At 35.1% G+C, this 16564-nt stretch overlaps 1 protein-coding gene and 1 long non-coding RNA gene across 3 annotated transcripts; one reads left to right on the plus strand and one right to left on the minus strand.

Moving 5' to 3' along the window:
• The first annotated feature begins 94 nt into the window (after positions 1-94).
• LOC7492062 (ADP-ribosylation factor 2) lies at positions 95-2509 on the plus strand. Its single transcript, XM_002300197.4, has 5 exons — positions 95-710; positions 1211-1281; positions 1381-1500; positions 1746-1864; positions 2004-2509. Exons 1-5 carry the CDS (start codon positions 563-565, stop codon positions 2092-2094), a joined length of 549 nt encoding a protein of 182 aa, XP_002300233.2. The 5' UTR covers positions 95-562; the 3' UTR covers positions 2095-2509.
• LOC7492061 (uncharacterized) lies at positions 2498-4237 on the minus strand. Of its 2 annotated transcripts, none has more exons than XR_002981210.2 (4): positions 4076-4237; positions 3889-3938; positions 3122-3267; positions 2498-3014 (listed from the first exon to the last, which is right to left on the minus strand). It is a non-coding gene; the product is annotated as an uncharacterized LOC7492061 (long non-coding RNA). The 2 variants fall into 2 exon arrangements; XR_002981213.2 differs by having other exon boundaries at positions 4042-4237.
• Between the last annotated feature and the right edge of the window lie 12327 nt (positions 4238-16564).

Below are 16564 nucleotides of genomic sequence, written 5' to 3' on the forward strand. Positions count from 1 at the left end.
TTTCATGGTATCAGATCAGCTTCCGTACAAGGATATCTTCGACAGACCCTGTTACGAGGACAACTATCTGATAACGGGCGGCTTTGCTTGAATAAGCATTATTCCCAGTCCTTTTCAAAGGCTCTTTAGTCTATTCTTATGTGATGCAAATATAAGTGAATATATGTCTTTATAAAGCTCAGATATATTATGTTCAGCTTCCAGATTACAAGGAAATAGAATCTCAACTATCTCCACTAATGTCACATAGAAATTTCCTATGAAATGACATCAACTGCTGATAGAAGAGCAACAAAGCAAATCAATTCCATTCGTTACTTGTTCAGAATTTATTCTTTTGCCTTTCTCATCAAAGCATTGCCTGCTATTTACACAAGGCATAAAAGATCTCTCCTTCTATACTCGTTGCTCTTCCATAAGTGCTTTTCATATTTGATCAAATCTTGTTCCTTGCATCTTTTATCATCGTTGGAAGATCTCTTCCTCGGTGCCAAGGCTTCAGCAGTACACCCTTTCTCTACCTTGATGCGCGAGTGTTTAATAGGTTTTAACTAATTGTCGTATGGGCGCAATCATATCCCGATTTGCGAGAAGGTTCCTTCCTAAGACTGAAGTTAGGATTCTCATGGTGGGGCTTGATGCATCTGGGAAAACAACAATTCTGTACAAGCTGAAGCTGGGAGAAATTGTTCTAACGGTACCGACGATTGGTATCTGCCCCCATAAACTCTTCACTTTCCATGACACAAAACTGGCTTCTGGTCTATCTTGTAGGTCTTTAGTTTCTTTCTTGGCAATATCTCCCGGTTGTCTTTCCCATCAAATGCTGCGTATGCATAAAGCCAAGGATCAGACTAGATAATCTTGTGCTTTCAGGGAGAATTTCCAATCATTAATAATCTGTTCGTAATATGGCAGGAAGAGTAGAAGTAGTATATACCAGATAGAAAGCATTACCCCTTCGTTTAATACTTGATCAGCTCTACCTGAGATCTTATTCTTATTCTTCTGATTCGGTTTCATTTATTCCTTAAATCTCCAGCAAAGTAGAGCTGTGGTTCTGGTTTTTAAAGATCTTCTGTTTGCAGCTGCTTCTTTGTTTGACAGAATGATTCGTCTCTCTGATCTCTTGATGTATAGTATGATTTTGAGTTTTGAGTTTGTTCATTTTGCATATCATACCTCTTTGCCTTGATGTGCTATGACACAGGTTTTAATGTGGAGACAGTGGTGTACAAAAATATAAGTTTCACCGTATGGGATGTAGGAGGACAACAAAAGGTACAAGCTTTGTGCTATTTTCTTAACTAAAGAAGAGAGTTTGCTGAATGTTTTCACAACAAACTAAGAAGCTGTTTTGAACGTTTTACTGCAAAACAGATTCGGCATCTATGGAGACACTACTTTCAGAGTGCCCATGGACTCATCTTTGTCGTGGACAGCAATGATAGGAGGAGAATTTTGGAAGCACGAAATGAGCTACATTGCATTTTATCTCATGTTAGTAAGCTCCATGTATCAAAAATTAAAGTTCTTCTCTGTCATTGATGCTAGAAAATCCCCAATTATGAGAGGCGAAGGGAATGATAATGGAGAATATAAAAGGAGAATGAACTATTGATCCTGATTCTTAGTAATCCAGATGGTTTTCCTTTATAAATGCAACTCTTTTCTATGCGATTCTTCATATGCTGCTTACTCTAGGTGAATCTAAACGGGTGGGCGCATTTCTTTTCATTATGCAGATCGAACTAAAGGATGCAATACTGCTTGTCTTTGCTAACAAGCAGGATGTCCCAGATGCTATGCCTGTTTCTGAGGTTGCTGATAAGCTTGGACTACCTACTCTTAAACAGCGTCACTGGCAAGTCAATGTGTTGTGCTTTAAGATTGGGCTTGCTTCTGTTTCTCTTTCCACTCATTTCTCCTTTCCTATGTTATAGCAAGTGTGCCAAAACTTGCACAACAGCTTCAAAGGTGGTAATATGGACTTCTTTATGCAGGTACATTCAAAGCTCTTCTGCGACATCGGGACGTGGACTTTATGAAGGTCTAGACTGGCTATCTAACAACATCTCTAACAAGGCAGCATAACATGGGAAACTTTCCCCAGTTTTTGCAAGAAATCTAAAGGGACTTCTAAGGGTTGCAGCGTATCTTCCTTGCCAAATCGGCCCGGTCATATTACCCTTCAGAGGACGCATTATATGTATCTTTGGAACTTTCCCACTTATCTTGAGTTCCAATTTCCAATCTTGTTTTGACTTATCAGTACGAAAGGAAGAGATATCAGGGGAATCTATCATATAGGATTAGAACCTCCTCGTGCACGTTGTATCCGCCCATGGTTGTTCTGTTTAGTGTAAAGAAAGATAGCATCACTGTATAGAATCACCATGAAGCAGTGCTCCCACCCGATGCCTTTAGCTTCGGTGCCCTAAATATGACCGTGGGGATTATAACAGGTCCAATAATAGAAATGGAAGCCGGTGAGGAATATGATTGACCATCCAATTTTCATTTAAACTTGAATGCTCGGATACATTTGTGACTTGGTCCTTGCTATTCCAGCTGAAAAGTAATTATTCTGGGCATAATGCAGAAGGCTACAACAAAAGGATATGACTCCATATATTGTCATGTAAAATGTGCCCAGAAAAAGAGGTTCAATTACACCACTCCAAAGATGGAGCATCCTATAGGACTGCCCGCTTGATTACAATTTTCAACACGATTAAACGTGCAAGGGAAGTAATAATCAAGATTTTGAGTGACTGAATTCTTAGGGTACGATATGGACATTATGGCTCATCAGAAATCCATAGACTGAGGTGCAGTTGATGCTTTCAATTTTTCCCCTTGACTTTCTTCCCTCCTTTTTTGTTTATTTTTTTCTTCGGCTTCTCCTCTGCAACAGGTTGTGTGCTCAGTAGTGTTGATGAATGGATCCCAGGGGATCTGCCTGGAAAGCTTGATGGTTAAGAACCATACTCAACCGTTTCCCTTCCTTCAATCTGATAGGAACAAACCAGTTGTCACATAGCAAAGGTTCATATAAGATAACGCAATGGAAAAGAAGAAAACTTTGACAAGATAAAACATAAGGAAGTGAAGCACGCACATTAGTTTTTGCCTTGTTTAAGAATTCAATTTAAACTCAGCAACAGGTTTTGATTGCCGGGGAGGCTTCAACTCAGGGAGGAACTCTGTGAGGGAAGAGAGGTCACATGCTTTCAATTTCTTCTGTCGGCTTCGAAGCTTGTTCTTCTGAATGAACATGAATTATTTGTTTAGTTCACCAGATAACAAGGCACAAACTAACAAGATCCCACCAATGAAAAAGAAGGAATAAGTAGTCCATAATGAGGTATAGGCACCAGAGCCTATATAAAAACTCCAATTGGCATTTGCACATTTATAAACTTTTGCCTTTCTGGATTTATATCCATTCTGAGCAACTGAATCAGACCAATACATTTCTTTCAGCGCTCGAAAAAGAAAAGGTCAGTTAAAGCAAGCACATTCATCAAACCTCTCAAGTTGTTGTAAGCATTAAACAATAAAAATAAGAAACCCTAGATACGGCCTATCATTTGCAAAATATCAGAGAGACATAATTGCAACTAATAAAAAGGAAGGTTCTTCTGGACTCAAAAGGCAAAACATGAATACCAACTCACTGGTAAGCAGTCTGAAACTAACTAATAGAGACACCATAGTTATAACAGAAGAAACTCTGGATGTATTTTCTACAAATACAGCCTTTTACGCAAGCCTGAAAAGGCAACATCCAGACCAAAATACCCCATATAGCTATCCAGATAAACACAAAAACCACATTCAAAGACAACTAAAGTACAGATAAATTAAAGTGCACATCTTGCTTACCTTTGTAATCAACTCTTGAGCATTCAAAACAGCAACTGCATCTCTAACCTCTGTATTGAAAAGCAGATACAAGAAAGAAAATTATATTGAGTATAGAGGTAGAAAAGATAATCCAAACATTAATTAATCCGAACAGATTCAAGAAGCAATTACGGTGAATTGGAAGGTTTCTTTCTTTATAGCGTACCTTGACCTTCCCATGATTGAAAATTCTAAGTTCCAATTTAAACAATAGTAATCCAAGGTATAAAACGCCAGGGAAAGTAAAAAATGTGAAAGTAAATAAAGTATATACAACAAGGAACACGGAAGTTGTCGATGTCTGAGTGAGGGAGAATCTTCATTCAGGTTGCCAAGTTAGGAGCAAAGAGAATTGCGCCCGTATTTGTTAGTCCTTGGTTCTAGTTGTATGGTCAATAATGCATGCATGGCATTGTAGGCCCATCACGTAGGCGGGCTAAATATGTGGGCTTAGTTTTGAAAATTATGGAATCTAGGCCTGTCCAAACTTGAAGCCCAAAATTACTACACCTGCTACGCTGCTACATGGAAAAGTTGTCGCATAAAATAATGGCTTTAGGTGGCCTTCTCTTTTCTTTTCTTTCATTGTTTTGGGCCTCCAAAGGGTATGATATAATTTTAGGAAAAAGATAATTATAATGAATATGTAACGAATATACTTAAGAAATCATTGTTATTGAACCCAACTCAGGATTAACCCAATTAAGGAGCTAGGTCCTGAGTCACACGAGTTGACCCAAATTAACCCGAATCAACTCAAAAAAATTAAAAAAAATATTTGAGATTTTAGTATCTCACATTAAAAAGTTAAGAAACAATTCATGTTGATATAAACTATATATGTTTTAAATAATGAAATTTAAAAGATTTTTTTAAAAGATTTTTTTTATCTCGTATTGAAAAGATAATATCTTCTCCTTTTAAGTTGAAGTATTTAAATAAAAAAAATTTATTATCCCACATTGAAAAAACACAATTTTCTTTTTGTGGACATAAATATATATATATATATATATACTAATGAGCTTCAAATCCCTCATTAGAAAAATAAGATTTTCTTTTAGTGTTTATATAGTGAACTTTGATATGGGTTATTAACTAATAAGAAAAGAATAGTCGGCTCGCGTGCATAAGGTTGAGACGAGCAAAACAAAAACCTTTGATTACCCCCCTCGTGCACGAGGTAACGACGACCTTTTGTCTTTGGTAGTATTTGTTATTGACTCTTAAAATGAAACTAGCATTCTAGATTCCCTTGTGAGGCTAGGTGTTTGTACATTAATTTTTTGGCTTGTTAGCAAAAAACAACCTTTTGTCTTTGGTAGTAATTTGTTATTGACCCTTAAAATGAAACTGGCATTCTAGATTCCCTCGTGAGGCTAGGTGTTTGTAAATTAATTTTTTGGCTTGTTAGGCAAAAAAAATTAGTTTGTTCTGGGGAGCACCCACCCATGAAAAAACTGTTCCTACTGTAGATAAATATGTTAGTCTCAGTGTTTGTAAATTATTTACTTTGATTTCAGAACAATCACTTAAGAGAATTTGTTCCATCTCTTAACAAATAGGTATTTGAAATTTGATTCATTTGTTTATTAAAAATAAAGAGGTTGCGTCTTTATCAGGTTGCAGCGGGTCCTTGGTTTGCAACCCCAGTTTTCTTCTTCTTCATACTCGGTCAGGGCCCCAGATCTTTTGGGTACCAAGTCAACCTGTTGAGCCGGACTGAGTTTAATAACTAAGCAACAAATAAATAATGAAGAAGTTTTTGTTAAATTACCAATTTAGCTATTGTTTCTATTTATCTCTTTCGTGTAGTAATTTGTGTGTTGTGGCATTGTTCATAGTTTTAATTTTAAGTTTGTGTGTAACATGCAATGTTATTTTTTTAGATTGTGTGCATTGTTCTTCACTGAATGTATAATGCATATCAAATTTTAATGCTAAAAGTTTTAAACCTAAACTCGATCCATTTATGAGGATTTTATTTTTTGTTTTTGTTTTTGTTTTTGTAATTTTAATGTGAGATCTTTCATGTCAAATGAGAAAGACATGTGATAAACTCAAATTTAACGTGTCTAAAAAACTCTAAAGACCCTTCTCCCTTTGGCACAACCAAATGAATGAATCTTCTTCATTGGGCTCAGCCAAAGAAATGACCCTCATCCTTTGGACTCAGCTAAGGGAATGACCCAACTCCAATGGGCTTGGTTAAGTGAATGACCCATATCCCTTGGACTTCGTTAAGAGAATGACCTTTTTTCTTTGGGTACAACCAAAAAAAGGACCCACCTTTCTTGGGCTTAGTCAAGAAAAAGACTTAATACACTTAGGTTCAATCATATGCTGAGCTAAGACAACATGAGTCTGACAAGTTATCAGACTCAATATAATTGGGTTCAGCCAAATGAAGGACCTTGTACATTTAGGTTCAGCCATGTGTTGAGTTTAAGGCAATATGAGTCTGACAAGTTGCCAAACTTAATATAATTGGATTTAGTCAAAGGAAGGACCTTGTACATTTAGGTTCAGCCATGTGTTGGGTCTAAGCCAATATGGGTCTGACAAGTTGTCAAACTCAATATAGTTGGGTTCAACCAATTGAAAGACTCAATACACTTGGGTTTAGCCATGTGTTAAGCCCAAGATAACATGGATTTGAAAAGTTACCAAACCTAATATAGTTGGGTTCAGTTAAGGAACAAACCCAGCTCTCTTGGGCACCGCCAAAAGGAACATCCACCTCCTTTGGACTAAGCCAATGAAAGGACTTAACTCTCTTGGACTCATCTAGGGGAAGGATCCACCTCTTTTAAACTTATCCAGGGGAAGGACCCACCTCTCATGGGCTCAACCAAGGGGAAGAGCTCAACTACTTTTTGTATCCTACTCTCCCTACATCCATGGGTGTATAAAAATCTTTCAATGACCTACCTCATTTATCTCTCATTAAATGCTATCAGGGCAAGATAACACTCCAACCTCTTCTCTCTATAAAAAAAAAAACTCATGGGCTTTAAATACTACATGAATCCTTCAAGCTTCGGGTTCACAATCTCTTCACTTTTAATATTTGTTAGCATACATATTTTCAGAGTTTATCTTTATAAAATGTCATTGCACTTTATCTCTCTAAAAAGATACATACTTAAGCATCTAGGAGTCCTCTCATTCACCAAAGAGTATGTTTGGTAGATATCTTCTACCAGTCTTCTTAGTTTACTAGACATTAACTATCATCTACCTTGTCTAGGGAGAATTTATCAAATTTCTAGAACCAAGTGATTAACAAATTATCCAACACATGAACCTTGTTTTTAAGCTATTTGGATTTTTTGAGATATCATCAGTGGTGTCGTCTGTGAGAACCTGAGCAAAAAGCCATTGATTTCTTACTAAAGCTTGCTTTTAACATTTCCAGGCCATTCCATGACACACAACTAATACCTCTCTGGGTCAGGACCCGAGATAAGCCTACTCATTGTCGCGGACACTCTTGTCCGACCAGAGCTTCAACAACTCTTCAATCGGGTGTAACTCCTCATAAAGGTAATTCTAGCCACTCAAGGTGAGATGAGAAAATTTAGGATATGCTTTCCCAACTTTACAAATGCAGTTGGAGCCTCGATATTTTGAAAAGCTTTCAACAAGTACAAATGGAATGTTAGTTCAAACCATAAAACATGTGCAGTATCTTTGACAACTATCCAAAGGGAAGAGGAGAGTCTCCCTCATGCCTGACACTATGCTTAAATGGAAATTTGTCATACCCAATGAGAATAAGAATGTAAGTTTTTTATATACAAATGACTATTTTCATTTTCTTTAGGTGATGCCTAAGGGCCTTTCAACAATACACCTTGGAATGAATGGATCTGAAGCCTCCATGGTGCAATAACACAATTGTCTTAAGAATGTGCAATTCTTCTAGGAATGGATTGACTTGGTCTCCCTAAGGGAAGCGATCCCTCAAATTACCAATGAATGAATTTTGTCTCCCTAGAGCAATAGATCTACTCTCCAAGAGATTGATATGTGGTCTCTCTTAGGGCAATAATCTTATTTTTTCAGAGGATTGGTATGTGGTCTATCTAAGGGAAACAATCCCTTAAATTACTAAGGGATAGACTTGGTCTCCCTAAGAAAATATCCCCACTCTCCATGAGATTGATATGTAGTCTCCCTTAGGGTAATAACCCCACTCTCTCTAAGTGATAAACTTGTTATCCCTAGTGCAATAATATAATTATACTAGGAATACATAATTTTTCTAGGAAGGGATTGACTTGGTCTTCCTAGGAAAATAAACCCATGTAAACCCTCGATTATAATAATCTCATCTTGATTTAGTAAAATAAAATAAAATACAAAGGATGGGGAGAAATGACTAAATTGAACAAATTAATTGCATTAATAGAGAAGTTATTTAATGAAGGGTGAAATTGAAAACAATAATAAAGGAGTAAAGAGTTAGTAAAGAGAAAGAGAAGTAGTGGGGGTCAATGAATTGATAAAAGGAATGGTGGGGTCAATGTGAAAATAGAAGTAAACATAGGGGGCAAGATGCAAATAAGGAAAGAACATAATTATAAATAACAAGAAATCTCTAGAAATCCCTAGAGTAATGGCCAGCCAAGGAGAGGAAGAAAGAGGAGAAAAGAAAATTTTAGAGGAAACCTTGTAAATTCATCTTTTGATTCCAAAGGAAAATGAGAGTAAGTGAACTGAGAGTGTTTCATGTAAGATTTAGAAAGAAAACTTAGAAAAAAATTTTACTAATGGGAAGGGAAGGGTTAGAAGAAGGAAGGAAAGAGAAGAGGAAAATGGGGTTTGTTCTCAATCTCTTGACTCATTGTTTTGTAATAAAAGGTAACAAGCTCTCTTATTAAGTCACTTGAATTTGTTTGTGTTTTCTTGAAAAAATGAGATTTTTGAATGCCTTAGTATAGGTTTAAGAAGTTTGTTAAATAATGCCTTAGTATAGGTTTAAGAAGTTTGTTAAATAATGATAGGTGGATGAAATGATGGAAAAAAATGCATGGGAAATGAATTTATACTTGTTAAACTTAGAAATCAAAACTGGACATGTTGTCTCTCAACTTCTATATTAAGATTTAGACCCTAAGATGATAAAATTTGAGATACTTGTCTTCATGAAAGTTGTAGACCCATGTTATAGTGTTCCAAAGCAACAAACCATGCATAAAACCAATCTCCGTAGCTCCGGTTATACTCAAAATACTAAACAGTTTCAGACAGTAACAATTCAATTTTTTTGACAATACAGTTGGACAGTAACGATCCAATGTTCGTTGATGAGCAATTTTGACTGTCTTGAAGGCAGAACTGGGTTATCCTTCCTACATAGAACTTGTAGCCTCGTGTCTTAGCTTTCCAACGAGATCAATATTGCTTGAAATAGAGTTTTATAACTCCAGATATAGTTAACAATCTGAGAAGAGGTCAGACAGTAACAACTAAATATTTTTGACAGTAACAGTCCAACATTCATTGATGAGCAATTTTGACTGTCCTGGGGCCAGAACTGGGTTATCCTTCCTACATAGAACTTGTAGCCTCATGTCTTAGCTTTCCAACGAGATCAATCTCGCTTAAAATGGAGTTCTCTTAAAATGGAGTTCTATAACTTCAGATATAGTTAACAATCTGAGGAGAGGTCAGACAGTAACAGTTCAATTTTTTGGATAGTAACAGTCCAACGTTCGTTGATGAGTAATTTTGACTATCTTGAGGGCAGAACTGGGTTATCCTTCCTACATAGATAGTAACAGTTGGACAATCCGTTATGTTGAGCCACCTAAAACTTGTAAATTGGTAACTTTAGTTTGGAATTATTTTTGAATTACAAAATGTTGAATTATGAAGGTAGTATGTATATGTGTGTATGTATGGTCAAGACTTGAAATTTAAATTAGTGTAGCTATTGGTACAGATGAAATTGTGGAAAATAGACGGGAGCAGGGGACGACTAGCAGAGCACAGTTTTCAGGTAGGTGTCCGACACTTCGATTTCTAATTTAAAGTCTTGTGTAATTCTTTAACTTAGTCCCTGATAAGATGTAATTCAATTTTTTGTATTTATATGTAGTGTTTGAATGATGGTTGGACCAGTGTCCTGGATTGGAATTGGTGCCCTGTGAATGGGCTGATGGTTGGACCAACGTTCTGGTTTGAAACTGATACCATGCAAAAGGGCGATCAATATAATTAGTTATTAATGGACAAGGTGGGTGTGCTGGCAGATGGGAAACTATAGAAATTAATGAATAAAAGAATTAAAAAGCAAATTGTTAGTGTAATGAAAAATTTACTAGATTACCTTAATTAATTTAATTATATTTATGCAAATTACTATGCAGGTTCATCTCAACAGCGTAACCCATAGTTGATACTTGGGTCTTCCCTCTGTATAGTTACTTAAGTTAATAGGAAGATGGAAGAATTTTTCCTTTGGGTTGTATATAATAATATTCCTAAAATGTATGTATAAAGTTATGTAGTATTATTTTTGTAAAACTGTAAGTAGTAAATTTAAATTTAAAATCTTTATTATGCTAACGTATGAATGCAAGTACGATGGTTAATTAATGGTTACCTCTTAAATCCTAGGATTCTTCTCATTTTTATAACTTGATAATTGTGTGAATTTTATCTTAAAAGTCTATAGTTTGAGACTTGGAATGATTGGATTGTGTATGAACAATGAATACAGGAAGTGTACAAATGATTTGTCGATAACTTGGGACATTCCGGCATAGGGGAAACTCTGCTGAAATTTCGGTAGAAATTTCAATAAACTGTATATGAGTTCAATAATGAGAAAAAAAAATTACCATGTTTCCTTTTTTAAGGTTGATGCATTAGTTTCGGTACAGGGGATGTTACAACCCATCACACATAAGGGATGAACTTGCTCTTCCTAGTATAGTAGCACAATTATCATAAGAATGTGAGATTCTTCTAGAAAAGGATTGACTTGGTCTTCCTAGACCAATAGCCTCACAACCACTCACAAAGAATGGACTTGCTCTACCTGATGTAGTAGCACAATTATCTTAGGAATGTGCAATTCTCTTAGGAAGGGATGAACTTGGATCAGAGATCCCTCTAATACAATAGCAACATCCTCCACTGACCACTTTTTAGTGGGAGGGCTCTCATGCCTCATGTCATCGCCACCGAGGCCACATGCCTCCCACTCTAAAAAAAAATGTTGATGACCACTCTTTAAGGAGGGCTCTCATACCCCACTCAAATGCAACCACTCCCTCTAAAGGGGATTGATTTATTCCCTGTAAAGGCAATATTCCCACACTCTCAAAGGGATTGATATAAGGTTTCCCTCATGTAATAGAACTACCCTATTTAGAGATTTCTAAGTACGAGCACCATCCTCCAATCAAAATTTCTTCAAAGGGAGTTGATTTCCTCTAATGAGTTCAGAGATAGGAGTTACTCAAATGGAATGAGTTCTTCTTCCTCCATTAGGTTCCTCAAACTCAATGAGTTTCTCCAATGGGTTCCTCCAGCCATTTAGAAACTTTTCTAAGTATAAGTCAACCCTTTATGATTCCCCTTTACATACTTTATAATTTCTTCAAACATGGTGCATGCCCCTTACACACGGGTTCTTTAGTGTATTACCTGGGGTTCCCCCCCTCTTCTCATATAAAGAGACTAAGAAAAACTCATTATAGCGAACAATTTTACAAGTCTTTGCATATAAACATCACAAAGACTTGGAAGGTTTCAAATAAATCCAAACTTAACGGGCCTAAAAAATTATGAAGACCCTTCTTCCCTGGGCTTAACCAATGGAATGACCCTCCTTCCTTGGGCATGACCAAGATAATGACCCTTTTCTCTTCTCGGCCAAGGGAATAACCTATCTTATTTGGGCACAACCAAGAGAATGACCCTTCTTTCTTGGGCACAACCAAGGTAATAACTCTTCTCTCTTGGGCACAACCAAGTGAATAACCCTCCTTCTTTGGGCTTGGCCAAGGGAATAACCCTTTTCTCTTGGGCATAGTCAAGGAAAGGACCCACCTCTCTTAGGCTCAGCCAAAGAAACGACCCAATACACTTAGGTTCAACCATGTGCTAAGCTCAAAGCAACATAGGTATTACAAGTTACCAAACCCAATATAGTTGAGTTTAGCCAATGAAAGGACCCAATACGCTTGGGTTCGGCCATGTGCTGAGCCTAAGGCAACATGGATCTGACAAGTTGTCGGACCCAATATAGTTGTGTTCAGCCAATTAACAGACTCGGCTTTTTTACGCATGACCTATAAACAAACCCAACTATCTTGGGCATGACCAAGGAAAGCGTCCACCTCCCCTGGGCTAAGCCAAGGGAAGGATCCAACTCCCTTGGACTCATCCAGGGGAAAAGCCCACCTCTCTTGGCCTTAACCAAGGGAAGGACCCTTTGGGTCCAGCTTAGGAGAAGAGCTCAGCTACTCTTTGTATCCTAGTCTCCCTACACTCATAGGTGTATAAAAATCTCTCAATGGCCTACCATATTTTTCTCTAATTAAATGCTATCAGGGTAAGATGACACTCCAGCTCTTTTTCTTCATAAAAGAACAAACTTTATGGGCTATAAATACCCCATGAATCTTTCAAACTCTAGGTTCACAAACTCTTCGCTCATAATATTTGTTAGCATACATATTTTCAGAGTTTATTTCTCTAAAACATCATTGCACTTTTTTTCTCTAAAACAATACTTATTTAAACATCTGAGAGTCTCTGCATTCACTAAAGAGAATATTTTGCAAGTACTTTCTACTAGCCACCTTAGCTTACCTTGCATCAACTATCAACTATCTTGAGTAAGAAAAATGAATCAGATTATCAAAAGCAAGTGATTAGCCGATTATCCAATACAGAATACTTGTTTCTAAACTACTTAATTTTTTTGGGACATCATCAACATGTTATTATATTATACAGGTTTTTCTTGGGGTGTGATTATATAATTTAGCTATCAAAAGGGTGAAGTCGAAGATGTCACCAATTTGAACAAGAATGTCCAAACTAGATATTAAAATAAGTCCAGTAGATGAAGTCATTCGCCCAGACTTGACTTAAAAATACTACTGTGTAATAATCTACTCGAATTTATTGTGCCAGCTCGAGCTAATTTCCTTGGATTATTATCTATAACCTATTGTACGTAGTCGCCTATATATTACCATTTATATCAATAAACTATGGGATTGTCATTTGATATTTTTAATTAAAGTTAGGATGATAATGTATCAGATTGAAATAAGATTTTATTCCATTTATTTTATTTATTTTAAATATTTATGACTTTATTTTCTCTTTCAATCTGACTAGATCAAGATATAAATGAGTATTTGATTTGATCATGATTTTTTAAATTTATTTAAAATAATAAAATATAAACTTAAAAACAAACTACATCTTCATTTGGGAATCATAAAATGGAATCTAAACTATATATCTATATATAAAATCAATAAAAACTATTCATAGATGATAAAATATAAATTAGTGCATTATATTAAAAAAAAATTAAGAGACTAGAGGAAGAACGGGTCAAAAGAAACCTTAACTCGTCTCATCACTATCATCATTTTCTATCTTTGATAAAATTGACTCGAATTTTATATATTTTTAATGTGATTATGATTAAACTAGATGATTATACAATCCCATCAGATCAGATGATGCCGGATATTACACGAGTAGGATGAATTTATAATCTCTAAATGACAAGCATTGCGTGCCACTGATGCCAGAAGGCTCATCGTTATATATTATTCATGGATGTCTCGGACTTGAACGAACAACTGCATTAAAATATAAAAGATGTTCTGCACATTAACAAATATTTCCTCATATTTTAAGCCCAGCGGTGCCTAACAGTTGTTTCTTTCTAGGGGAACTGATTAAACTTTCGTGAAATTTGGATTTTATAAATTAAGTTCACATGCATTGAGATATTTTGCCTGCAGGTTGCTTATTGACCAACACGTAGGAACAAATCACTCCTGCCGAATCTTGGATTCCTACACATGCTTTCTTTTTTTTAATTAAATGGGTTTTCCCTAGTCACCTCAAGGAGTCGAAGCATACTTTTTATTAATAGATGCATTCGAGGCATTCGAGGAGAAAAAAAGGGCGTATGAAAAGTTTTCTTTGTCTCGAAGTTGGATTGATTTTTGGTCGATTATCTCCAACATTATACAGTAAATGATTCGAAGAAAAACTTTAATTTATGACAGGCGTTGGCAACCTCGATCAAACAATGATTTGCAGTATTATCATTACAATAATCTAGCAACAACTCCTATCATTCTTCTTTTTCTTTAATTTGCTCCCTCACTTCACTTTGCTGCTGCTGCTGCATTCTTTTTTTTATATATAATAATAATTATTTTTTAAAATATTTTTTATTTAAAAATATATTAAAATAATATTTACACGAAGTTATCACGTACAACAATGGAAACCCTACGATGCGGTCCTTGCATTTTTGTTGTGACTCACAGCTGGCTGGGATAAGTTGACGATGAACTACTGCTCCGACCTAATGAACTATCTCATAAATTATAATCATGTACTGTACTAGAATTTATGATGAAATTTTATAGTAAGAGCGTTTCTATGCATCAAAAACTAAATTATTTTTCTATTGGGTTTTAAAAAAACTATTCACATTTAAATTTATGTGGGAGATGTCAATCTATAAATCAATTTATGACTTTTAAAATAAAATGAAATGGTTAATTGTTTAATTATTATTCCGAGTTCGATTGGTATATATAGATCTTAAATTGCTTATTAACTATACCTAAAGATTGCTCATTAATTTAATTAGAATACTGAGAATTAGTACTGTGATTTGTAAAAACAACAATCTCAAAACCCAAAATATTTATGTAACATATTATTTAATTTGTGGGTAATAGTTAATTAAAATATTTAGGTAGATAATTTTCTTCTTAGCTTAGGAAGCACCAATTTAATGGCAAAGCTCTAAGTATCTGCAAAAACAATCTCAATCGAAGAATTTAAAGACTATCCGATGATAAAATTAATAACTTTATGAGAAAGACAATAAAATACTTAAAAATACCTTAAATTCCAAGAACAAATTATGTTTGTTCTTGTATTTTAGGATAATTAATACTCTGAAATATATACAAGCTAATGAGAAATAAAAATGTTCTGAAACTTCTATCTGAAAGGTTCAAGGGGTATTTATATTCATGAATCTTGTTTTCAGAGAAGGAAAAGACTAAAAATTCTCTTGCTTTCGGTGCATTAATGATGGACAAATATCCATTTTATATATATATAGAGAGAGGATAAGTGTGGTAGGTCATTTAAGAAATTTTTTGTACATGTATAAGTATAGAGATATCATTACTACATTATCTCATATATGAATAATTCATGTAATTGTTCTAGAAGTAGAATTCATTAGTCTTAGATACTCAAGACGTGAGATATAACTCAATCTAGGTTAAAAGACATGATAGTTTATCTAACTCATAATACTTTTAATTTAGATGTTCATTTAGAACTTAATATATTATCTTGGGTTTAGCTTATTACTGAACCCAAGTATGTTGAATCCAACATCTGGTCAGACTGAAGTTTCCTTGAATTTAGCATTTTATCACGCCTATATTTTATTGGATTTGATTAGTTACTGAACCTAAATATTTTGAATCTGGCATTTTATCAAACTCATGTTCTCCTACCTATATTTTTGGATTACTTCTCCTAGTACTACTTTTCTTTACATGTTGGGCATACGATTTTTGGTTTTTAAGTGTCTTCCATGCATGAAATCATCTTTGGTAAGTTTTGCCACAGGATTTGTTGCCAATTCAAGGTGATTTAATTATAGAATATACCTAGCAGGGTAATCCTATATTTGTCACTTTTCAATTTTCTCATTCCATGTCTACGATAAGATTGACTTGCTTTATAATTAATGAGGTGGAGAAGGAGGATTTGATTTTTTTTTTCCCCTTGAGAAATGATATCTAGTGTTGTAGTTTTCATTAAGTGTTTTGAGTCCGTTATTATATTAGATTAATGTTTCTTTAAATTGGGTAGATTGTTGAAGGCAAATATATTAGGTTTGATAATTTGATACGCTCGTATTAGAAGCAGTGTAATTTGATAGGCACGTATTAGAGCAATGTAATAATATAGTTGTTCTTGCCATAAAAAACTTGTTATGTATGCAGTTGAAGGTAAGGTTATTTTTTCCATGTGATATATTTGGCAATGAAATAATCGTTGAGGATAGAATGGCCCGTTCGGGTTTTTTGAGGTCTGGCACTGGAGAATGACATAGTTGTCAGACACCTGGCACTAAGAGCAGGCATGTCTGTCAGACCCTTGATGCTCGGGCTAGACTCGTGCGCTTAGGTCTATATGCGTTCGGGTCTACAGACCCGCGTCTGGGTCTGTTATCATACATGGTTAGTAGACCAAAACAAACATATTTTCATTATTATAAACAAATCATCATAAAAATATAATTTAACGTTTTACATCTAAAATTCAAATCATATCTTCTCATTGAAATAATTGATGTTTTATGTTTATGAATTTGTTATTCCTTCAATAAAAATTCTAT

This window comes from Populus trichocarpa, chromosome 1 (assembly GCF_000002775.5).
Source record: "Populus trichocarpa isolate Nisqually-1 chromosome 1, P.trichocarpa_v4.1, whole genome shotgun sequence".
Taxonomy (NCBI): domain Eukaryota; kingdom Viridiplantae; phylum Streptophyta; class Magnoliopsida; order Malpighiales; family Salicaceae; genus Populus; species Populus trichocarpa.

What these genes read in the sequence shown, in the direction of transcription:
- LOC7492062 (XM_002300197.4), top strand. Translation starts at nt 563, where the DNA reads ATGGGCGCAATCATATCCCGATTTGCGAGAAGGTTCCTTCCTAAGACT. An exon ending in TCTAACGGTACCGACGATTG is followed by an intron (nt 711 to 1,210) that starts GTATCTGCCCCC and finishes GCTATGACACAG; the next exon opens with GTTTTAATGTGGAGACAGTG. An exon ending in ATGTAGGAGGACAACAAAAG is followed by an intron (nt 1,282 to 1,380) that starts GTACAAGCTTTG and finishes ACTGCAAAACAG; the next exon opens with ATTCGGCATCTATGGAGACA.